At 39.5% G+C, this 26,276-nt stretch overlaps 1 protein-coding gene across 1 annotated transcript; it reads left to right on the forward strand.

Annotated features, from left to right (window-relative positions):
- Positions 1-25,653, forward strand: LOC134218192 (uncharacterized). Its single transcript, XM_062697100.1, has 4 exons — positions 1-479; positions 14,527-14,764; positions 14,832-14,965; positions 25,182-25,653. The coding sequence occupies exons 1-4, from the start codon at positions 413-415 to the stop codon at positions 25,481-25,483; spliced, it is 741 nt and encodes a 246-aa protein (XP_062553084.1). The 5' UTR covers positions 1-412; the 3' UTR covers positions 25,484-25,653.
- Positions 25,654-26,276: the final 623 nt, after the last annotated feature.

A 26,276-nucleotide genomic window follows, 5' to 3' on the forward strand; every position in this document is an offset into this window, starting at 1 on the left:
GTAGATCAGTTCGGATTCAGTAATTAGACGGTTCGGTTTACAGCACCGATATTGACGGGGTTCGAACTGGCCTACACCGTGCGGTCGGCTTCACTCAAGTTTGCCCTTTTTCGAGCGAGCAGTTCCGTTTTGGCAAGTCCTTTTTGCGAGTGCAATAAGGTTAGCAGTTGTGGTCAGAGTCGTTAGCCGCAAGCTACCCCTCCGTTGTGAACCGGTTGAACGTTGTTGATCTTGGCAGTGATTTTCACGAGTGCGGCGTGTCGTGAAGTGCAATAGAATACGAACAAAATACGGTGCGGAGAGAGTGGACCCAATTTGTGGCGGGACGATTACGACGACGGTGATTAGAGAGTAAGAGTGCAGGGGAGGACTAAGCAAGCGCACCACCACGAGACGCTATCGATCGTTCAACATGCAGCTGCTTCACATTGCCGGGTTGTTGGTGATATTGAACTTGGGGCTCAGTTACGCCTTTTTGGGTAAGTACGATCAGTGGGCCGCGCGGAGGTTGCGTTCCGTGTCGCAAATTATATTGATTTATAATACATTTGGAGGATTGAATTTTAATGAAAGGCTGCTTCTAGCGAAGATCTGGAATCGAAATTTGCATATCATTGAAGTGGCCGTGATTGCGTTTGCGAAACAGTTTGTTATTCTGAGCTCAAATTATAGTGATACATAGTGCAAAAGAAAGGTCGTTAGCTCCTACTACTGAATCGAGTGAGGCATGTAATAGTTATATCAAATAACAGATAATCAAGCGCCACTGCATAATTTTATGATGATAAATTAACCACAACTTCTATTAATTCTATACACTTAACTTAAGTTCCAACTGGTTGTTTCAAGAATAAATCCCTTTCGTGATCACTCAACTGAAAAGGATACATTAGTTCCAGTATGCTGAACAACTTCGCTATTTAGTGTTTAGAACGTAACAGAAAAATAAATAACTGCCTTTTGCGCTAACGTAATTGTATAATCAGGAAGATGTTCAAGTGCGTTCTATCTTTATCAATGGATGTTCAAAATTATTTGTTCAAGGTCGTCATAACAGAATTCCACATTCAACTAGCATGCAATGTAACAAAAAACGGTTTACGATCCAGTGATTTGCAAGTTTCTCCTGGTTGTAGGTGTTTACCACTTATTGTTATTATGGTGATGTCAGATATCAGGTATAAGAACTAAGCAATATTCTTAGCCAGATTTCCGACATCACACTACTAGGCTGGCCAGTAAAATGAACACACCATAGACGGTCACCGCTCCATATGGCCGAACTACAAAATAAGGAACCTTTACAAGAACCATCCATCTTTATCAATTGATTGTTCAAACCTATTTTTTCAACGACGTTATAATAGATTGAGAGACCGGAACATTCAAGCATCACAAAACATCACGAAGTTTACCTAATACATTTAAGCATTCAGTGATTTGCAATTTTCTCCTCGAATTAGGTGTTTATTTTTTTCTGTTATTACCGTATATGCAATGATAGTCAGTAAATAATTTGATTGGTGTTGCTGATGAATGAATATTTCAACTAAGCTGCTATTCTGGTGCCCACAAAACGATGCTTTCCTGCAAGCCAACGTAAAAATCGTCTAAAATGACCGTAAATATTCGCTTTCAGCATCCAGTTTACCCAATAAGACCACTTTCGATCATTTTCTAAATGCCTAATACGACCTCAACAGCAAGGCCGTCTTCAGTGCCTCAGACGGCTTTACTGTTGAGGTCGAAGTACGTATCTGTTAAAGCAGTGATGCTCAGCATTTTGGGCGTGCGATGGTATTAAAACGGATAATAGTGTTAAACCCAATTCATACGTATGTCTTGATCTTTTATTTTTGCTGATCATTTCGTGTGGAGTGATTTTAACACCCTCAGCTGATAGATATATTTAAAAGCTTTCGTCCAAGTACTAACTTGTGACCATACAATCTCACTTTCATTGTGTGAGAAGCAAAATAAAATGAAAAAAAATGCCCGAGATGCTAAGCATCGTTGTGTTGAAGTTACAGTCAAGTGGTGAAATTAAATGGGATAGTTCGAACTCGTACTAGGATCCTCGGTACTAGGGGTCTCCAGTAGCCTTCCAAGTGAATGCGTAGGATTATCAATCAAGAGACGGCAATTTCGATTCTCGGTCCGATCTAGGATATTTCCATATAGGATACAAGATACATACTCAACTCATGCAATGGTAGGCAAAGAAAAGCATTCAATTAATAACTGTGGAAATGCTGAGTTGAAAAGCAAGCCAAGGAGGAGATGAAGTATGTTGATCTGAATAAGAATTGGGGTAACCAACTTGATTTGGAGCCCTACACATTTTGTACCCTCCTAGCGACATTCTTCTGATTTCTGAACTAAAAACAATGCCGCTGCTAATTTCCCCATTGGCTTAAGAAAATTAATTTTGTTCAACATCTGTTTTATTGTAACCTAAATTAATGATTTCGTGTGTGTTACTTCTACGTGAAGTTAAACGATTTACAATGATATGGAAATGCTAATATCATCTTCCAAACTTGGACGTACATGTTCATGATAGCATTAGAGGCGAAAGTATAGAGAATTGATAGTTCCGTTAGGATACGGCAGGCATGAAGAATGTTTTTATAGAAGTCGATTTGAAAGCGAGCGGAGGGCAATATTTGTGATGGCACATATCGCACGACCTTCCTTCTGCCAAGCTCCCGTATGAAGGGGGAGGGAAGAATATCAGTGTGGAATCTGATATATCTCCACTGGCAAAAGGAAGGTGGTTTGACTTGCTCATATGCCATCGCGTGCGGAAGGATTTGCTATCGACGAGTACTGTCTCCAAATTTCTAATATGACATCAGCATTTAGTCGAATAGGATTTTTTTGTACAGTTCTGTTTTCTCATTGCGTCCGTCTCGTCGCAACCAACTTAGCTGCCTCGGAGAGAACAAAGCAGAGAAAGGCACTGCTGCTGTATCGTCGACCAATAACAGCTGAATTAATGGATGCCCCCACCAAGGGTAGTACACTAATTAATGGTTTTGAGTGTGTTACTTCTACGTGAAGTTAAACGATTTACAATGATATGGAAATGCTAATATCATCTTCCAAACTTGGACGTACATGTTCATGATAGCATTAGAGGCGAAAGTATAGAGAATTGATAGTTCCGTTAGGATACGGCAGGCATGAAGAATGTTTTTATAGAAGTCGATTTGAAAGCGAGCGGAGGGCAATATTTGTGATGGCACATATCGCACGATCTTCCTTCTGCCAAGCTCCCGTATGAAGGGGGAGGGAAGAATATCAGTGTGGAATCTGATATATCTCCACTGGCAAAAGGAAGGTGGTTTGACTTGCTCATATGCCATCGCGTGCGGAAGGATTTGCTATCGACGAGTACTGTCTCCAAATTTCTAATATGACATCAGCATTTTTAGTCGAATAGGATTTTTATTGCACAGTTCTGTTTTCTCATTGCGTCCGTCTCGTCGCAACCAACTTAGCTGCCTCGGAGAGAACAAAGCAGAGAAAGGCACTGCTGCTGTACCGTCGACCAATAACAGCTTAATTGATGGATGCCCCCACCAAGGGTAGTACACTCGTGCGAAAAAGCGATATTTAAATGAAATTTCGAGGAAATTAGTTTGTTTAGGAAGGCGAGCGTTACAATGCGTTACGCTTAAAAGTATAAATCACTGAAAATCTCAGAACGTACACAATAAGTTCATGGCGAAATTGTGAATTTAAAACACAGTGATCTTCTTATTGATGCATTCCAATTGAAATATAAGACTTGGCTTCGGCTCAATTGACCAGGGTAAATTAGTAATTCGACTCTGAAGAGACTAAATTGGGGGTGTCCAAAATATGTACATTTGGGGGTCCAAAATATGTTACACTGTCCAAAACGAAGAATATTTTCATTTCAGAAAATGGCAAATTTCACTGATTTATCAATAATTGAAGCTCATTTCAAATTTCTATTTCATAAATAAGACTTTCATCTTTGAAATGGTTTCATTTCCGCCCATATCGAAACCGTATTTCAATAGATATAAGCATATATTGGGATGCACTTCCTCTAGGGGTCCAGAATAGGACAGTTACCCTACTATTAGTTCAGCAGCATATACAAAATTTGGCTATTTTAACATAATGGGGCGCTAATTACAACATTCATCAATCCACGCTTATTGAATTTGAACCAATTTTAAAATTCCCCAAAGTTTCCATCTCAAAAAGTAAAACTAAGTATTTATATACAAAATCAATAAGGAATATGGATTGAAAGAAATTCATAAAAATTTATATTAACCGTAATAAAGTGTTGGTGTTTTTATGTGTTCCTGGATACTCAAAATCCTTCAACATGTTTTAGAAAATCGGCTCTATAGAACTAAAGACCTCATTTTGCTATTGGGATATCAGCTAACAATCGTCATTTTTGCCGGAATATAAGCTCTTCATTTTGCTGAGCAGACGGCGGTGTAGATTTCACAAAGCTGCAAAAATTAAGAACTGAGTGATAAGACTCTCTCTGTAAAGTCGTAAATAAAGTACACGTAAAAAAGTTTATAAAAAAAACTATAATAAATTCTGGCTCTCATTAAAACATAGTTTTCCACCAATCTGTAATGCATGCCAACAAATCTAGCATAACCATTATTTCATTATCTCTATATATAAAAATGAGTTTGCATTTCTTTGAGGCAATATAAAGTGGGCTTCGTGTAGAGCTGTACGCCGCGCCGCCGACGATTTTTAAGCGCCGCAGCCGCCACCATTTTTAACCGGCGCGCCGCTGCATTTTTTTGGCCACGCCGCTGGTGAATTTTGGGCGCGCCGGTGAAATAATTTGGCCTTGGGGATTCATATCCCTCCCTCAATTTGTTAGAAGAAAAATTCCGTTCAAACCCTCAAACGTTTTAAAAATTTCGGCTGCGCCGCTGAAAAAACATGAATTTAAAATCAAACCTTTTTTATGTCACTTATTGGAAGGACGTAAAACGAATATGGTGAAAAAAGAATTTTTGTGGTTCTGCATTGCGCGGCCGGTAATAAAAATCAGTTCAGTGCGTGATTTCTCTTGTTTCGGACTGCAGAACGATGACGCGATCGGCCGAAACATTTGTTCTGCATTGCGCGGCCGGTAATAAGAGTAGCTATCGAACAAGTAAGTGCAGTGCGTGTTTTAGTCGTCGGGAAAGAAATAAAGTATCTATCTTGTGTTCGGTGACTCATGCGCATGTCGTGCGCGGTCGAAAAAAGCGAGTTCTTCAATAGTTTGCTGTAGCAATCGAACAAGTGAGTACAGAGTGCTGCGCTTCCGTGCGGTCGTCGAAAACGCGAATCTTCTTAGCTTTCATATGCCACCGGGCGTGCATGTTTTTTAACTTTTAACTCGTATTAGTGTCATTTCCCATCCCATAGATCGCATCGCTTACCAAAGTGAATCCAGATAAATTATCCTTTGTAACTAAGACGATATCCTATCCCAAGACAATCGTGGAGATGCAGAGGTATACTCGGTCTCTAGTAGCAACGAGAGTCGGGCTAACAATCCTTCCATTCCTATATGACCGTAAGGACGTGGCCGGCGCCGTTATTGACTTGAAATATTTGAGCTCCCGAAACGTGTACATTGAGAATGGGTAGCTAATCCCAAGCCCCATTCATTGTGTTCTCTGTACAATTTCGCAAGTTCAGTCAATCACGGAGTAGCAACTACGAATTGTGCGGTCATAATGCTCATGCTCATGCTCATATGGTGAAAAAATAATTTTGGTTCATATTACTTGTTTTTCACTTAATTCATGGATCTTTGGATTCTTTTAAATATGATATAATAATAGCAATTCAAAGACCCAAATTGGATATTTTTTGGGGCAAGAAACCACTACGTCCACTAGTTGAACTTTTGTAGTTATATGTTATCACCATTGGCGAAATATATTGGTTTACGCGTGGAGGTGTGAAAGCCTAAACTCCAAAGAATTCTTGAATTCCAATTCAAGAATTTACTGGAGTTTAGGCTTTCACACCTCCACGCGTAAACTAATATATTTCGGCCTTTTGGTATGGCACATGCTTCCAGCTGACCATATATCAATAAATAACAATTCATGAATCAAATTGAACATATCTTCAACATGTCGACACCTACATTTCAAAAGGGCGAAACTGTTTTTGTAAACAAGAGCTTCCCACGTCGCTGGTGGGCTGATTTGTGCCCTCCCACGCAATCCAGTGTCATTTAATGAAAGAAGGGTATTCGCTGCTTTCATTAGTAGTGGTGGGTGGGCTAAAGAGCGACGTGAGTAGCTCTTGTTTACGAAAGCAGTTTCGTCCTTTTGAAATGTTGGTGGCGTTATGCTTCATTCCAGGTAGCCCAAAAATTCCCTAAAGTATAGGCCTACACCAGCATGAACGATTTAAAAATGCTACCAGCTCTCAACAAGGTCAAGACCTATACTCCAGGGAATTGAACTAGGATGCAATAAATGTTGAAGGTACATCCATTTTTGTTCTATGTCGGTAGGGACAAGTCTTTTCGAAGTATAATCAGCTTAGGAAATGAAAAGATTGTGAGTCATTGTTTTTGATCGACGAATATCACAATGTCGAGCAGAATCATAACTCGTTGTTGTTTGATTGAACTTAATACAGGAGTCGCCCCTCTCCCACAGTAAAAATTTCTCGCTACGCCACTGATTCACTGGATATGGTATCTTCTTTTTTTGCGATACGGTGATCATCATAGCATTTCTGACAATGGCAAAACTATCACCAAACCATTTCACACAAAAGAGCTAGACATATCAACAAACACTTTTTTACATAACTGGTACCGAAATAGATAATCCTCCTGGAACCATTTTTAAGAAACCCTTTCTGAAAAATTTCTTCTCTCGGAATTCTTGAACATTCATTTCTGGAAACTCCGCCATAAGCGATTCTTTCTACAGGAATTCTGAAGAACTACTCTTCCAGAAATTCTTAAGAATTCCCACTCAAAGAATTTTGAGAAATTGCTCATTTGAGAATTTTAGAAATCTATGTTTTTTTTCTGAGTAATTCCTCCCCCAGGAATTATACGAAACTTCTTCTTCAGGAATTCTGGGAAACTCATATTACAAGAATACTGGGTTTTTTCTGCTTTAGGAGTTATGGAGAATTCTTTCCCAGTTGTTATGAGGATGTATCCTGTACCCCTTCAGATATTATGGAGAGTTCTTCCTCCAAGGATTTTTGGGAACTATGGATCCTATCAGGCTGTCATTTTTTTTTGAACTCTAGCCTCTAACTCTAGCCTGCTCCTACCTTCTCTCCTCAACCTAAGTATTACTTTTTCCTAAATCCTCTGGAAATCTTCCACCCAGATATTTCGGAGAAATTTATCTTAAGGAATTCTCGGAACTCGATATACAAGAATTGTGGTATATTCCTGCTTTAGATCTTCTGGACAACTTCTCCTTCAGAAACTCGGGGAATTTCATCCTACAAGACTTCCGTCTACAGAAATTCTTCGAAATTCTAATCATTCAGATATTTTGGCAAATGACCCATCAAAAAGATCATGGGAATCCCTTTCGCTCGAATTTTGAGAAATCCCTTCCCCAGAAATTAAGAGGAATTTCTCGTTCATGAGTTTGGAATAAATTATCTTCCTATGTTCCAGGCGAATTACTCACCATTTTCTCTCTGATATCTCTGTGGAATTTCACCTTCACGAGTTATATAGAAATATTCTCCTATGAATAATAGGAAATTCCTCTAATTTCTTAAAAGTTCCTTGCACAATAATTACTGTTAAACTCTTATCCAAAAATTGTAGGGTGTTTTATTCTCCCAGATTTTCACTTCAAAAATTCTTTGTTATGAGTTTTGGAGAAACACATATTTTTTTTTTTCACCGTTTATTGCAGGATTCATAATTTTGGCCAAAAATAAATTCTATTGTGCGTTGTAAAAAGTGATTCAGGACTAAGCGAGTCCCGAAAGCTTAAAAGTGAGGATTGGGTAGTGAGGAGTGAGAAATGTGAAGTCAGAGATAAGAATGATTAAGTTAAACCTTAAATGGGAATATGAACCATCAATTTTTGTGTTCTGTTCATCGAGCTTTTCGTTTCAGGCAAACTTTCAGATTCCACGATTTTACCGTAAAATTTTCTGAACATTTCGTTTTATTTAAAAAAAATAATTCGTCTCGAGGGGGGGGGGGGTATGCTCAACTGGCCACTGCCACACTGGAACAATCTTCGATCATTAAAAAACTAAGCTCTTTAGTGGAATGTCTTTAATTTCACCACGTTGTTGTATTTACAGGTCGCCTTCAGTGTCTCGTTTTTCACTCGACGAAACACTCAGACCGCATCGTGCTTTCGTGCTGTGCGGTTCTTTCTCTCTTTGCGGAAGGAAGTTTTTAATACTACCCGAAGCTATTTTAATTTCAACGGTGCTTCTTAGCGCTATTTGTACCCACTGATCCTGTTACGATCTTTGCAAGGACCCGTGCCTTCGTTTTACGTTGGACCCGTTTGCGGAAGTAAAATTCAGTAAAGCAGGATTACGCAGGGACACCGTTCTGGGAAAAAAACCTCTTAGAAGGTCACGTCTCCACGCTCAGCAATGAGCATTAATAAAAACAAGAGGAAGAGGGAGTCTCTGAATTCTCCACTTCCTTCAAAGAAACAAGGTTTCAAGACCGTCCTGCCAAAGCGCGGAAAAAATAGAAGGAAGCTAAAGAATTCAGATATTCCTTCTAACTCTAATATCGGAAATAATTCTTCACCAATCGAACTGAGCAATCAGTTCGATTTGGTTAATGATGAAATTGAGCAAATCGAATCTACCTTTAGCCCAGGCACCAGAAAGAAGGCACTTCAGAGGATTCAAAATAAAATTCTGAAAATGATTCTGAAGTTGCCTCCGTGGTATAGTACCAATGAACCTCATAGAATTTCTAATATTGAGACATTGCAACAAATGTCCAACAAAATAATTTCCAATTTTAGACAAAAATCGTTGCAATCTTCTATTGCAACGATTAACTCCTTGTACCCTTAGTATAAAATAGGTTAAGATTAGTTTAAGTAGAAAACATTGTAATTCCTACATGGTTCAATTCAACCAGAGGAAAAATTCTAACTGCCAGAGGCAATTGAAATGTATTAATAATAACTAAAACTATAACATAGCAAATAAGGATGATAGTGTTAAGAAAACACGGAACACCTAGTCTAAGAGATGAATTCATGGATTAGATAATTAGCAAATAAAATTAGTTAAAAAAAAAAAAAAAAACTCGACGAAACACTGAAGGAGATATTACAGCTGGGGTCAAAATACGGATCAGTAAAGATTACAACGTCGTGGAATTAAATGGAACAGTAATAAACAGTAATGTCTTATGACAGTTGGACATATTCCACTGAAAGAGCTTAATCATAATTTTCTGAAAATTTAGACCATTTTAGGCTGGAAGGCAAAGTATATTCTCAATCTGATACTCAAGAATGACAATTTTTTATGATCAGCGCTGGTGTTATAATTAATTTGATTATGATTCCAGTTCAAAATCATGCAATTTGTTCCGTTTTGTGAAAGATTCAAAAGACGTATGGCGCATAGACGAAACGGCCACACAACTCTGCTTTCAGACTGTTTGATGGCTTGGAAGGCAAAACCGTGTCAACGCCGTAGACATCATCTGCACAGCAGAATCGTTGCTCCAATCGTTTTTTCCATGTTTATGGATAACTCTGGGGTGTCAATAAAACTAGCTAATTGAACATGATTCTATCCATCCATGAAGCGGGGTATTGTCTATTTCTCTGTCCACTAATTGTGCAGCTCTCTTTTTGAGGACTTTCGAAAATGTCGCCGGCACTTTTTTTTTCGCAATCCAGGGTTTATAGAAATCGCTTTCAATAGATAACGGTCAACGATAGAAGAAAAACTATTCCGAATCAAGCCATGATAACAAATTTATAACACTTGAGTAGGGACACGGCAGGTGTTTCCGTCCATCGTCATAGGGGCTAAAACCATCGAAAGGAACGTCCTTTAGCTAGAACTCCACTATAGCAGAACGTATCTCCTGAGCTTACGATTTGATACGGATGAGTTTGTCAAAAAAGTTTCTCTTTTATTGGTTTTCGAGACTATGACGAAAAGACGAAAATACCTGCCTGGACCCTACTAGTGCGAAAAAAAACAGAATCGGATAGGCAGCTCCCACAGAGAAGTGATGATTTGATGATGACGCTTTGTTCCCGCCCTTTTGTGTTGGGGACCGCACAGCTGTGTAGAACAAGTTGAAATGAAATCAAAAACATACCTTTTCAGTAAACATGCAAAAAATAACAATCGTTAATTGAAAATTCTAATCAATTTTGGACTTGGATGCAAAATATGTCCTTAATATAAACGCTAGAAATCGAGATATTGATCCTCAAACATGACTATTTTGTATGCAAAATCAGCGGTGGTGTTATACATAATTATTTCCGAGGGGGTATTGAGATTCTCACGTCCGAATGTGTGAGTGGTGATAAAAGGAAAACAAACACTCCTAGAAGGTGAAACTAAAAAATTCAAAATTTCACGATACAAAAAAAAACGGATAAAAATGGTAACTTTTATAGAGTCAACTGGAGCCAACAGTAATCGTTACTGAGATCACGGTAAAACATCAATTTTTGCGAAATACGGTATAATATTGATGAAACATCGGCAAAGGAATTATCTAATTTCGGTTCCTGAGGTCTCGGCTGTTCCAATCTCAGCAAAAAATTGCTAAAGTAGGCAAAATAATTTGAGTGAGCACCATGATTTCTTATAGCAATCTGAATCTTTAGTATCCAATCTACGAAGTAACTGTAACTATGATATGCTACGGATATTGCATACTTCTCAAATAAATTTTAGTATTGCTAATAGCTTGTTTAGTATTTTAGCTCGTAATGCCATCATATATAGGGTTACTGCTCCTAGACTTCGTCTCTTAGTTCCTATGTCCATCCCATCAAATCAAAATTAAATGGATTTTGGTTTTGTTTCTGTTTTTTTTAAAAGAGAGCTGTTCCTCTAATTGATTATCAATATCGTAAGTGCAGTGAACGAATTTTACACAGACTCCACTTGCTCATACACGGAACTGAAGTGTAATGAAAAAAAAATCCTGTTGAGATTATTACTTGGTTCTGCAATTATTGGTTAAACATTCCAACAAATATCAAAAAACGACAATACTCATAAGTTTCATTGGCCCTAAATATAACCATGTGTAAAATTTGGGCTAAATCGGTCATAGAGTTCCTACTTATGCCGTGATCATCTTTCGATATTATCTAAAGTTTATTAATGCTAAGGAAATGCAATTTGCGCGATATCGGTTTTTGAAATTCGATGAATAAAATTTTATTTCAACGTTTCATGAAGGTTTCATGCATGCTTCAGTTATTTGCCATCGATAAAAAAGAAGAGCACTTGCTTGAGGAACGTCCATAAATAACGTAGCATATATTTACCTTTTCTCAAGCATCCCCCTCCCCTATCCTAATATTTCGTCACAAATTCAGATACCCCCTAACTATTAATGACGTAGCAATTTAATCCGCCACCCCTAATTAGGTTATAATTTTTTTCTCTTAAACATAAAATTACTTACATGAAATCCAATTCATATTTTTTATGATAATAAATAACAATAATAACAGAAATATGTGTGTAAATATAACTCTTTCTAGCGATCAATTTCAATCGGTTTCGCTTAACCAAACAATTTCTGTTCGTACATCTAGAGTGAGTACCGGACAGTATCACATAAACACATAAATAAGGATGCAAAGTTCATGTTTCAAAGATATTGTATATGATATATCTTGTTAACAAGTATTTGTAACATTCAATCCGAAATCTGTCTGGTACGAAGCAATCTGTGGTAAGGTGAAAGACTAGGCAAAACGGTCAGAAGATTTTAACGATCTGGTTTGCACCACTTTCGTTGAAGCACTTTGCAACTTGTGGAAAGTATTGGCTACTTCGAATGTGGCTTCAAACCATTCGGTATCAGTGTCAATCAAAGTTATAAATTGTGATTTATCTGGCTCGATGTGTTCAACGTGGCAACAATTTATCGAACATGATTAAACCTTTTTTCTTCTCTAGCTGGGAATCACCAGATTCATGCTCAAAAATGACGCTACAGAGTTGTTTGCTCAACGGAACCATATTCTCTAATTAGATAAAAGACGCTCCCTTGAAAACATGCTCGTGGTTTGGAATGTTAAAACTTTGATCGATTGCCCATGCCATGCCCTTGCCCATGTCCAGCCCAATATTTTGCATAGGGTTATTTTTGGTCTTTCGAACAATGCCGTTTTTTTGAGTTTAGGAAATGTAGGGGAACGGTTTCATTTCCCATCTCATTGAACATATATTCATCTCATCGCAAAACAAAGAAATACAGCACCAATCGTGTCGCTTCTTTTTGCTAACACGCGTGCTATTTGGTGAAAAAAATCACAAAAATAAGAAACCAATCAAATTCCTATTCATTGCTTTGTTTTGATGGGATGGAAATAGGAGCTATGGGATGAAGTGTCGAACCGTTCCCCTAATTCTAAATTTGAATAATCATCGTGAAATATTCATTTTTGCAAAATAGCCCATTTTCCTAGGAAAATTTTGCATTTATAATTTTTACTTTAAAATATGTTTTTAATATTAAATAAGTTTATAACCGAGATCAGCATTAAACCGTAAATTTCCTAAACTCTAGTTGAGGAATTGCATTTCATCCTCACAATCAATGTGCCTTTCTGCAGCTCGGCAAAACTTGGTCATTGAAATACAATACTGTTCAATTAAAAATGTGCATACAACATATGCAATTAACTAGTTAAAAGTTGCCAAATTGCTGAGGAACCGCGAAAATAAATATTAACACAAATATTTATCTTACATCATGTGAATAACAAAATATCAATGACACTGATCTATTTTTTTTTTCTTAATTTGTGGTTGTGATTATGAGGTACGCTTTCCTAAGTATGTAGCTTGCATGAGACCTTCAATCGACAGATCAAATTTAGCTTCAATGGATGTTATTCCCTACTTATTGCTCTTCATTGTTTCATGCTAAATAGTTATCATTTGCTCTGTAAATCTATAGGTTGATCCCACTTACACGGGCAAATTGATGTAGCGCAGTGATCTTCAAACTATTCACCTGTAATAATCATTTGTAAGGCCTAATTAGATAGCGCCTACTTTAGCTCAGCCTACAGCATACTCATTATGAAGGTTTGAATCTCGATCTGGTCTGGCAAGTTTCTGGGTGCGATCATAAGTGCATTCGTGCTTTTCCCATTTATTCATAAACGATAATTTGGCACTTCGCAGTGCATAACTATGAACTTTAAGCTGTGATGTGGAAATGACCTATCAGTTACCGAATGCAATGCCAGTACAGAAAGAAATTAGTTTGATACACACTGCCGCAGTATAAATAGGATGTAGGAAGTATTTAGATGAGAAGTGATCGTGTTTCTAATTGCTAGAAAAATATGTCTGATCTTCGTCTGACGTCTGTATATGAAAAGTAGTTGTTTTTCATATTTGTTGATTATGTGAATAGCTATAATAAATAGGATATGATGAAACACATGCAGCATTATCTTTAATGAAAATAAAAATCATTTTCACAGGATAAGCAATTATTTTTTTCTTCATTTTTTCTGGTGACGTTGAACAAAAATGATCTAGGTATTATATAATATAATATATTGACACCCACTACCCAGGAGAAATTGGCTCAATAATACCTAATTCTGTTATTGATATCATACTCTGTTATGAACTAGCCCTGCATAAGAGGTAAAATACCAAAGGAATAATACCAAAAACTAATATGCACAATACTTAAGCCATAACATACTCAGTTATCAAATTGAATTTCAATACCAAATGCATAACCAATTATTATTCGTTTGGTATTGAAATACCTAAGCATGTTATTCCTAAAGTATTCTGCATACCTATAAGTTTTTGGTATAATTTTTTGGAATTTTGTCTCTTATGCAAGGCTAGTTCATACCAATTTCTGTTATCGAGGTCGTCGTTTTTGCTCAGGTAGCTATTAATTCTGATATATTTTGGTCCAAAATATTCATCTTATTAGCGATGATAGATTTTTTCTTGTAAATGAAAACATCAGCTGATCATGAAATGTATCGCATCCCCTTATTACCATGACGTATCATGAGATTTTCCTCACCCGTCAATTTCTCAACGTATCGATATTATCTACTTGTAGGCGACTTATCTCAAGTTGTATCAAAGTTTTGCAAAATGAACCGGTTTCTGAGAAACAGAAGAGCTTTTCATTCTATGGAAACAGTTATAGAAAATTCTCTCGTAAAGTGTCTGTAATTTATTTATTATCCAATACTTCGTTTCTATCTCTGATCAGCAACACATAATTAATTTCACGTTCCATTGTTTCATTTTTCAACATCTTAGAACCCACGCTAACGGTATGCAAGCGAAAAGATCCCAACATAGATAAATGCATCACGGATATCGTTGAGCGGATACGGCCGAACATCGCCAGCGGCAGCTACGGTTCTGCCAATGAACACCCCAAACTGGAGCCGGTGGTCATCGAGAAAATTAACATCGAGCGTGGACCCTCGTTCTCGGCTAACTTCTCCAACCTGGTCATCAAGGGCGCTTCGGATTTCGTGATCAAAAAGCTCAAGTATGGTGGTTGTGCTTTCGTGGGTAGGAAATGGTTGTCCAATGTATGAGCTGTGGTTTCGTTTTAGGGCTAGCGTTGATAAGCAGAACATCAATGTGAGTGTCATCATTCCGTCGTTGGATGTTGTTGGAAAGTATGCATTGAATATGAACATTCTGTTGTTGCGCATTTCTGGTCAGGGAGACATCAAGGTGGTTCTGAGTAAGTATTTGAATTTTTTATATCAGAAAAAGAAGATCTTTCTCGTTAAAAAATGTATTTCGTTTTATTAAATCAGCCAATTGACCTATTCATTAAAAATTTTTTGTTAGTCCAATCGATTCTTAATAAAGTAAAGACCAACTTTCCCAAAGAACTCCTATTTTTTGACGCCCTTAAGTATTTTTAAAATTTAAAACAAAAATTCGAAAAAGTGCTGTTTTTCAAGATTGGCCTAACATTTCCCGACTTTGAACGAACATCGGGTGAATTTTTCAGGCCGGTTCGCAGGTTCAGCACTTTTTCGATTTTATACATTTTTTTTATACATTACACATACAATTACATTTTACACAACATTACATTATACAATTTTTTTATACATTTAAGGTAAACATTCCCGAAGAAACCATATTTTTTAAGCCTATAATTATTTTACAAATCGAAAACAAGTAATGAAAATGTGCTACACACGATTTTTTCTTCTACATTTTAAAAAATGGTTAGAGGTGTCAAAAAATGTAAGTTCTTTGGAAAAGATGTTCATAAATAACTTAAAGAACAGATTAAGCGAGTAAAATTGTTTGATAGAAAAGGTCAATTAGCCTATACTGCATATCCCAAGTAACATCTTTAGTTTTATAACGCTGCTAAACTGCCCCTATTCGCATAAGCGTCCCATGTCAGTTTTCTTCAACTTGAGAAAAACACCGTTGAATTTTTTAAACTCGTTTTACATGGGTAAATTAAAAAAATTCTAATAAATCGATAAAACCAGCAATCTTTATGAAAATTTGGCATAATATTCTTTATCTGCATACATTGCTATGGAACTATTAAATGGACCATAATTACATTGATGTTTTGTGTGAGAGTGTATTAAAATCTGGAATGTGACTGTTATGCGAAAAATAGCAAGATGAGACAACACAAGTGGGTTTTGATTTTCAAATTTCTAGAACAAAGCCTATTGTTTTATCAGTTTTTCTTAAAGAGGAGTTCATTTTAAGCATATTTCTTAAAAAAAATCAAAATCGTCAAATATCGACATGGGACTCTTATGCGAATCGCGGCAGTAAAGACCTTTATTTACTCTACAAGAGTGCCTCTAAACCATTATGAAACAAAAATGCTGCTTCAGATACTAATTCCTGTTAATGTCCGTTGATAAAAGCAGAATGAAAACTGTCAGTCATCAGAATCCGTTTTCCCTGCATAGAGCGTGTCTTTCTCATGGTCCGTCTTCATTTGCTTCTGTTGTTGTCGATCTGGTGAAGCATATTCGTCTGTTGTCGTTGTCAGTTAGCAGTTGATGATCGTCGTCATTTTTGACCAAATACTTTATCGCCTTCAAGGAAGTTTATCATTAGGTTTTCTTTCACTCGGTCATTGCCCAGATCATGCTGCTAGTATGGGATTGTACTCTCAGTAGTTCAAGTTGGGGGCATTCGCAGATTATGTCCTCATCGTTAGTTCTAACCAAGGTGTCTTAAATGGAGTCCAGTCACTGCTTAGACTACTGTACCTATTAGTCTAGTTACCTTGATTCTAACGTTGCAGGTTTTGCACATTTTCTGGAATGGGCCTTCACCAGTAAAATTATTCCTTGCCAAGAGGGATCGATTTCTCTTCCATCTGTAACAATCTCCTGTGACGTCCGTACGCCTGCGTACGTCCTTACGTCCCCCTAACTAGCTCTCCTTGCTCTCAATTTCTCAGGGTTGGCACGACACCTGCTGTGGGAAACACACGACACATAAACATTGCAGAAGTGGACCAGACAAGAAAGCCAACGGACTGGCATGCTACCTAGGGCTTAGTTGTTAATTTAAAAGATTTTTTTTTATACATTTTACTTTGGTTATTGTGGGTCCATTTTGGTGGGATTAGTTCGCGGGAGAATTAAAATTTGGTGCGGCAGTTTTCTGACGTTGGGTACTGATGGTGTAATCATGCGACTAAGAAAATGCGCTGGTGACCTACCTTGCTTGATGTCATTCCACGAGTTGATACGCCCAGAATAGAGGCATTGGTTCGACGGGTTGGCTGGCCCGGAACGAGAGGCAGGATGGCTGCGACGGCGAAGACGTGGCGTCGCCCAGTTAGGTCGGAGGCGTCCGATAGGATCGTAGGCCCGTTACGTGGCTTGGTTGCTTCTGATGGGTTCGTTTGCCCGTTCCTCGAAGTGGGGGTTGGACTCGAAGATCTTTTGGTGGCTTAGTTGGCGTCCGACGGGTTCGCTGGCCCGTTTTCCGGAGCAGAGGTTGGAGTTGACGACTTATACCTGACTTGGTGGCGTTCGACGGGTTTGTTGGCCCGTTCCTCGAATGGGAGGGAGATTGGACTCGATGCCCGTATGATCGAGAATCCACATAAAGGTTACTTGAATAATTATTTAGAATTCCTAGCTGGCATGGACCCGACCTGGACTCTACCCACGGATGTTTTGAACGGATGGAGTCTGGGTGACAACAGAGTACACGCGCTCACGCAATGCGGCGCGCCGCGACAACGCATTTTGACAGTTCTTTGATAATAATTGTTATTCCTTTACGTGAGTTGTGTCGCGCCGTATTGCACGTCGCGCTTACTCTGGCGGGCACCTAAGCACACCTAAGACTAGCATGACGCCTGCGGGGGTCTGATGTTTTGGTTGTGTTTTCGTACACGGAGAAACACGTTTACTCATTAATGGGTACTTTTTCTTTTCTATCTCTTTCTCTCTGCTGAAAATTTTACCCATTTTGGGAGAATAAGTGGATCTACTTATTCAAATGAGTAGATCCACATATTCTTCCATAATGGGTATTTTTTAGCAGAGACAAAAAAGAGATAGCAGAGAAAAAGTACCCATTAATGAGTAAACGATTTTTACCGGGTAGTGTAGATGCAGTCTCGTTTCTTCTGCTTGTCGTTTATGAAACTGTCAGTGTGGAACGCACCTATCTCTTTCATTCCCATGATTCTTCTTATGGCTGTGAGTGCGGAATTTTCTATGTTGGCTACGAAATGAACTGTGGTGGAGATATACAAGTGTCAGTCCCGTGGACGCCTGCTGAATCGGTGTCAATCAGGATGGATTCCCAAGCAAAATCTGACATCATAATGAGGGTAAATAGAAAATAGGTTTTGATATCGACAACAAATTGAAATCATAATTTGTTTTCAAATTTTGGTCTAAGTTCTAAGTGATTGATTACTTATTTTCAGCTAGCAGTTGATTTCAAAATTATATGATTTTCAATTTGCTCTCATCGACAGCACAAATAGTTAGAACGACCAAAAGGATATCAACAGATTATCGATTTTATCTCAAGGTTTGCTCGGGTTGGTTACTTAACTTAGTGGCTTTATACGAATTACATAAAGGATTTCTTTTCAAACCGCCTTATCTTCCTCCGTGTGATCTGCTGTATTATTGGAGCTTCAATGTGTTGGTAACTGGATATTGAAAAACAGAAAAGTCATTTGAACTGCTCGATCCCAGAAAGATCACAGTATGAACACAAAGGGTCTGAAGTTGTGGTAGTCCCTTGTTTGACCGGTCCGGAGCCTTGATATCATTGCTTGCTACATTTGGGAGATGGGATCGTTCCAAGGGCCGATCGAGCCCAGTTCTTGTACTGGTTTTATACAGAATTGTTAGCAAATCTAATAGTCCCTTGTTGTTTGTACGGATGCTGCTAGTCTGATCGCCGCTTTCCAAGGTGAAATCACTCCCCGGATCCAGCGAATATTCTCAGGCATGATACCACATTCGTTTGGATCCCTGACCTCGCATCATCAGGGGGAACATCGAAGATGCCGCTCCAGCAGGCGGTGGACACGAAGGTCAACCCTATTCTTGTTCCGTTTCACCGGCAGGGTGTAAAGGCGGCTTACTTGCAGGGCGCATGGCAGCACCAAAAACGGCGGAGGTTGTCCGATCTGGTCAAGTTTGGAAATGAAGCTCCAACACCTCGGCCAGACACGAAATTGTCAGTGTTGCGGTGAGTCCCAGACCCCATCTTCTTAATTCGTCATAATTGTCGCCTCTTCGGAAAAGAAATGTTTCGCAGATCCACTCATTCTCATCGAGGAGAGGGATCCTCTGCTCTCCACACGTGGTTGCTACAAAAGAGGCGGCTTTGCGGCAGATAGTTGCGATGACCTGGTCCCGGAAGGGAATGATGCCGGCATCGACACAGGCTGCCTCTGCAGGGGTGGATGGTGTGAGGCCCCAAATTGCCGGAGCGAACTGTTATGACAGCAGCTCTCCGTGGGTACGTGTGCACAGAAGAGCCCGAGTCATGGCTTGCTGCGCACTGATCGACACGCTGAGGTGTTAATGTATAATCACACGCTGATTATGAACTTACTCAAACCCCACATTTCCCTTCTTCTCTCATTAAAAAAGGCTAAAAAAATCCTCTAGCATAGAACGCAATGATTTTTTTTTAGTTATTTACGCGAGACGAAGATGAACATATTGCTTTTGAGAAACCAATAATTTCCTTTGAAAACTGAACTCCAAAACAAACTTGTCTGATCATCGTGGTTATCAATCGCAGAATAACGAAATGCAAGTCAATAGGTTGTATCGTTTAAATGTTAAACTAAATTGGTTCCTAGTGTTATGATATTTACATTATTTATATTTATATACATTTTATATTGTAGCAATAATCTGAATATCTTATACCGTCCATTAAGGTCACTCCTGACGGAATCCAAGATTAAAAGTGCTCGCGTTTTCGGGGGCACACCACTCGATTCAGAGGCGGCGCACAACTGTCATTTTTGTTGATTTAGCTTTGCTGCGTCGCAGCATGCGTGAAATAATAAAAATGAAAGTTGTGCGTTGCTTCCGTATCGAGTGGTGTGCCCCCGAAAACGCGAGCACTTTTAATCTTGGATTCCGTCAGGAGTGACCTTAAATCCAACTATCAGCTTCATTTATACTAATACCAGCAATATCGATGTTGAACTTGCTAACAACTGCTTAGTACATGTGTTACCAAACTTTGGGCCGCGACTTGCGAAAGACGAATCTTGATTCATACTTTTGTCCCTATTTTTGGCCCACAAATCTATCACAGCCATTAGATTTGGATCTATGTAGGGAATGGAGAACAAAAAATTTTGAGATTTTGTCAAATACAATGAAATCCAAACAATTCAAATCCAATCAAAATTCAATCCAATTCTAATAAAAATCCAAGCCACATTCAATCCAATTCCAATCAACATCCAATCTAAATCTAATCCAAATCCATTCCACATTCAATCCAAATCCGTTCCAAATCCGTTCCACATCCATTCCAAATACAATTTAATCAAAATCTAATCCAAATCCGATCCAAATCCTATCTAAATTCGTTCCAAATCCCAATCCAATCAAATGCAATCCTAATCCAAATCTAATTCACATCCAATCCAAATCAAGACCAAATGCAATCCAAATGCAACCAAGATCTAATCTAAATCCGTTACAAATCCAATTCAAATCCATTCCAGTCAAGACCAAATCCATCCAAAATCTAATCCAAATCCTATCTAAATCCGTTTGAATTCCAAAACATTTCCAATCCATTCAAAGTAATATTATGATGGGATATGAAGCAATTCATAATGGTTTGTTCAATCTAACGCAAACTAATTTTTATCCAAATTCTAAAAGCCAATGTGGGAGGGTCGCAAGCAATATGCCATTCTGTTAGGTGCGTCGCATGTACAAGTAGTTTGGGAACATCTGGCCTAGGATGATATTTATCTAAAATTTCGCAGAGATATCATGCTTAAAAGAAATAGCATAAGTATATACCTAAATTTTAGACTTATGTTAACCAGTACAATTAGCCAATAACTCCAACTCCAACTTCAACTTTGTGGATGCTGACAACGTTTTTAAGCTTCGTGAATGTTGGATATCTCATCCAACGGGTAATTCTGTAACGACTACTAAGTCTGTAAATTCCAAAATAAACTTCAAGATAATATATATTAAGCCTTGCAAACAACTTTGTAGCATACGATAGATCTCCATATCTCTGAGGTTTCGTTAGAACTAGCTTAACTGGTAGTTGTGGTACTCCTCACCGTCCACAGTACACAGTTATATAAACTATTCATAAATGTTTAAATTTGGTATTCAATGTGATCGTACTAATTATATATCCTACAGTAGTCTCAGGCACACGTAAGTCATCAAGTTATACATTTCAAAATAAATTTATTTTAACCAAAATCAATACTTCCATGACCACCCTGGGGATTTTCTAGATTGTCAACCTTTTTTTCGGCAGTCTCCCAGAAGCGCCTTGTGGTATTGCAAACCACAAAACATTTTCTAGCGGTCTCCCACGCTTTGTGATTTTTCAAACCAAATTCCATTTTCCAGCGGTCTTCCAGACGCGCTTTGTGATTTTCCAAACCACAATCCATTTTGCAGCGGTCTTTCAAACGCGCTTTGTGATTTTCCAAACCACAATCCATTTTCCAGCGGTCTTCCAGACGCGCTTTGTGATTTTCCCAACCACAATCCATTTTGCAGCGGTCTTTCAGACGCGCTTTGTGATTTTTCAAACAACAATCCATTTTCCAGCGGTCTTCCAGACGCGCTTTGTGATTTTCCCAACCACAATCCATTTTGCAGCGGTCTTTCAGACGCGCTTTGTGATTTTTCAAACCACAATCCATTTTCCAGCGGTCTTTCAGACGCGCTTTGTAGCAATACAAACCCATTGCCTTGTGTTTTTTTAAATCATCAAATATTTTAACACATTAGCACATTAACAAATTGAATTCAACTCACCTTTTGAAATCAGCATCAGGATCCAACAAATAACCTGACAGGATCGCCAAAGTGTGAGGCCCCAAATTGCCGACAGCAGGTCTCCGTGGGTGCGTGCGCACACCACGGAGGTCTGACCAGAAGAGCCCGAGTCATGGCTTGCTGCGCACTGATCGACACGCTGAGGTGTTAATGTATAATCACACGCTGATGGTAACTTACTCAAACCCCACAGATGGGAGGAGTCCGGAGGCTAAATAGATGTGAATGTTAAAAACGGGCGATAGGACGATAAAAAGAGTTTTCTGTAGGCAGGGCAGGTAGCTCAAGGCCGTAGAACAGAGGACTGTTAATTGTCGCTTGGTCTACTCTAAGCCTGCTGGATCTGTTATAGGTGCGATACTGCTTTGCAAGGGTTTTCATCAGGTTTAAGCGAATCATGCAAGCTATGCATGGTCGCCGTCCGCAAGTGGGTATGAAGGTGAGTTTCAGGTCGATGTCAATACCAAGAGTTTGCTCTTACACATTTGCCGGCGTTGTCGTGTTCCCTGACACATTTGCCGGCGTTCATAGTAAAGCCTACAGATGAGGCCCACCGATGTATAGTACTTACTGCAGCCTATGTTATCATCCTGGTCCGTCTGGGGTTACTACTGACAATGACAAGAATAATGTCGTCGCCATACATGAACAGGAAAACATTAGATGAAGACCCAGTTCGTGGCAATGAGGAAAAGGGTCACTGATAGAACCCACTTTTGGTGGTATTCTAGTGATTTTAGCGAATTCGTCGGATGCGTTACCGCTGATCAGCACCTGGAAGGTCCGTCCGGTAAGAAAGTTTTTGATGAAAGCAAGCATATTGCCGGTAATTCCCCATTCTTGGAGATGACCAGTGGGGTTATGGTACCCACTGAAAACTTTGGCGATACTGAGTAAGACCAGGTCAACATGTTTCCCATCTTTGTACGCGTTTTGTAGAATGTTTCCCAGGTTGGGAAAGTAGTGCTGGTGCTATGCCTTAGGAAAAGGGCGTGTTGTTCATAACCGAACCTTCCTGCGGTTCTCTCCACAGTCTTCGAGGTACAAAAAGTTAGGAAGATCGGCCTGTACTGTATAGCATCCCAATCCACAACCCTGCTCTTCGGTATGGTAATCACAAAACTCTTTCTCCATCTGTCTGGTAATGTGTGGTTTTCCCAGATATCATTGATTAATTTGAGGATGTCGTCCTTAGGGACCGGAGGAAACCAATGCTACAATAGATCTAATAAGTGGTCGCAGTGGCACATCCGAACAGGAAAAAAAGCCATTTCAACATGGGATACCCCAGCACATCTGGTCTGGATAAGCTCCCGGTGGACCGGTCAACACACCTACTGGAAATGGTTGGTTCAACAGACAGTCAGAAGGAAAAGGGTATTGTCCGCGGGATAAGGAAAGCGCTAAGGGTTGGACCACGAGTAACGATCGTTCGTTGGAATTCGGCCGAGTACTAGGATGTGTGAACCAGGTCGGAAACGTAATCATGGAGAGTGTTCACTACCTGTACTGGGTCAGTGATCCTTTGGTTGGCATGGTCAAGTTGGATGGGATCTGCCCTTGATCCTTGACCTACCATTTGATGCATTAATCCGCCTCCATAGTTCGACGGCGGTCTAGGTTGCGATAGTACTGTCGATGAATTCTTTTAACTGTTTGGTTTTCACCTCGCTGATGACGATCTCACATTACCGATGCTTTTCATTATAGCGTTCCAGGGTATCTGACCTGAGAGGGTAGTCGGTGCAAAGCCATCTTAGTTCGCATACTTCCTTTCGTCTTGCTTTAAACGCACACAGTCTCCTCGTTCCACCAACTGAAGGTACGATGGCCTGGACGGCCACTGAACTACGGAATGGCTTGTTGGAAAGCAGCGGGAATTACGTTGGTAAAATTGATGAGGTCTGTCTGTTCTCTAAGATATGACGTATCTACTCACCACGTAGTCGTCGATGGCTGTGGGAAAGTGCCTATTGAAGAAGATAGGAGACCCGTCACACGGCGTGACGAGGTCACCCTCCTGGAAGGCTTCTTAGGGAACGGTGCCCCGAGGGTCGGCCCTGGACCCACCCAACATAGGGTGGTGGGCGTTCATATCCCCGATATGATGAAGGGTGAAGTAGCGTTCAGGATTATGTTACTCACCTACAACGATGCTATGATGACGGGCTTTTCCCTATGATGACGTTGCTTCGTAGCGGGCTTTGTGCAGCGCATTGTAAGCGAAGGCATCCATTGCTTCAGCTTTCGAGAGTGGACGTAAGAAAGTCAGTGCCAATGGGTGCGTTGTCGAGTTGGGTTTCTCCTCAGCATTGGTTTTAGTGTGCTGAAAGTGGCATTTGTAGAACTGTGAGTTTGTCCTGGAATTTGTACAAGACAGATCTTCTCCGCGGCAGGCAATAAAAAGTCATTTACAGAAAGCGGTGAGAAAAGGGCGTCCATACTGAGGGGGCTTCTATCTTCTATCAAGGGATGTAGTCGGTTTTTTGCCAAGAGCCATCTTCGTCCGTCTGGCATCGGTGTCGACCCGGTCGTTCCATTTGAACTATAATTGCGATAAAGTTCTCTTCTGTGAAGTTGTCAAGTTGGTTGGGTGTCGACGAAGGGTTGGGTTTGGTTCAGTTGTCTCCCATATTCTTTTAAGGAGTGCGACGTGTCGATCCGGGCTGGCCTCGGTGCAACACTGAGGAATAATTAATTTTTCAGAATGGTAGTATGTTTCAGTATGTTAGACTGGTGCTCCCCTGCCACCTCCGCCCACCTCCGCATCTCAGCGGGTACTGATTAGCCCAAATTCCCAACACTAGACACATGATCCAATATTCGCAAGTTGGTTCAAACAAAAATTAACGCAATTAATTTGCACTTAAATACTAAGTAATGTAAATGCTACTACCGATGATTTCAATGACAAAAGTTTTTGTGTAGTGATTGGCAATTTTTGGAACACTAATTAAACGTTAGTTCTATTACTCATGTCTACTTCTGTTGATTATTATAAATATGCGATGGAAGGCAGTGCATTGGAAGTTTAATATCTTTTGCTGTGTTTAAAAGTATTTTAGATCCATATTATAGTTGGTTAAGTAATGAGATAAAAAATAAAAAGTGAAGATCTATTAGTGGAAAAGCAGCTGATGGTGTCTTGGTACCATAAATACTAATATTCTGCAAATAACTTCAAATGTACGCCATTCTCATTCGTTCACCATGTTGGAAACGATCGTGAAACAATTTACACTATCTATACCGCTTTGAAGATTTTGCTCTTCCTAACGATAAAACAATTTCATACACGAACGAGCAAATATAACTAAATAAAAATGTGACTCTGCTGCTGCTTTTTATTAGCCTCAGTTGAACATGCAATCCATTACTATCTTCCACCTCTGTTTTAATTTGCAGACGACACCAAGGCGATCCTAAAATTGGACTTCTACAGCGAAAACGTCGGCGGCAAGCAGTTGGCTCGCTTCCGGCCGATTGACCTGCGACTCAAGTTCGACAAAGCCAACTTCTACCTGGCCAACCTGTTCAACGGTGACCCAATGCTGGAGAAGGTCGGAAACGACGCCATCAACGAGAACCCCATGGTGCTGCTGGACGAGGTGAAACCATCCTTCGAGGAGAATCTTTCCCTGAAGTTCACCGAACTGGCAAACAGCCTGGTGAAGGACGCCGAGTTGAGCGAGATCTTCCCCGAGTAAGGGCCAACGGGAAGAGCACGCGGAGGGCACAGGGCATGTCAACACTGTGTAAAAGCATTTTTTATTATAATTCGCTACCTGGATATGTAGATGTTGTGTGAATGATTAGGCCGTTTTAACCTGCCAGTCAGGTGGCTGGAGACTGCAATAAAATGGATTTAATATTAGTACGATGGTGTGTCGCCGGCTTTTGAGATGTCTAGTTAGTATGTGAGAAAGCATCAGCACGTGTCGCGGTATGAGTAATATTAACCCTGCCTGTGTGGAACATGTCTTGACGCATGTGATTGACGCGATGTGACGGGCCACACAGGTCAATTGCGAATAAAACAATTTTAATTCATTTCCGAGAAGCACAGGTTATTGTCTCATTACAGCTCCAAAGCAAACTTTAAAGCGTAAATATTTGTAGGTGATGGATGCGTAGAATTTAAGCGTAGAGACTAAACTGTCTTTGAAAATGGTTCTCAGAAAAATTACGTCAATTCCCGTTTTTGGAGTTTGAAAAATCACTTGCCGGTTTTGGCAAGGGCTGTTAATTTGATTATTCTAGCTAATAAAAATCCAAAAAAGTGTTTTTAGAGATGTTCAATAGCTCGAACTGCTATTTACACTGCTGACAATGTTTGATTACTTTTAGGAAATATAAATATTGGTCGGCAGTTAGAACTTGAGTGGACGTAACTGGTACACTTACCCTAATAATTAGAATCTCAAAATGCACATTGCGAGTGGTTGTCATTACTCCTTGTTTAATCAGAATGTTTTTGTTCTATTAACACATCTTGCATCA

The sequence above is a fragment of the Armigeres subalbatus genome, chromosome 2, assembly GCF_024139115.2.
Source record: "Armigeres subalbatus isolate Guangzhou_Male chromosome 2, GZ_Asu_2, whole genome shotgun sequence".
Taxonomy (NCBI): domain Eukaryota; kingdom Metazoa; phylum Arthropoda; class Insecta; order Diptera; family Culicidae; genus Armigeres; species Armigeres subalbatus.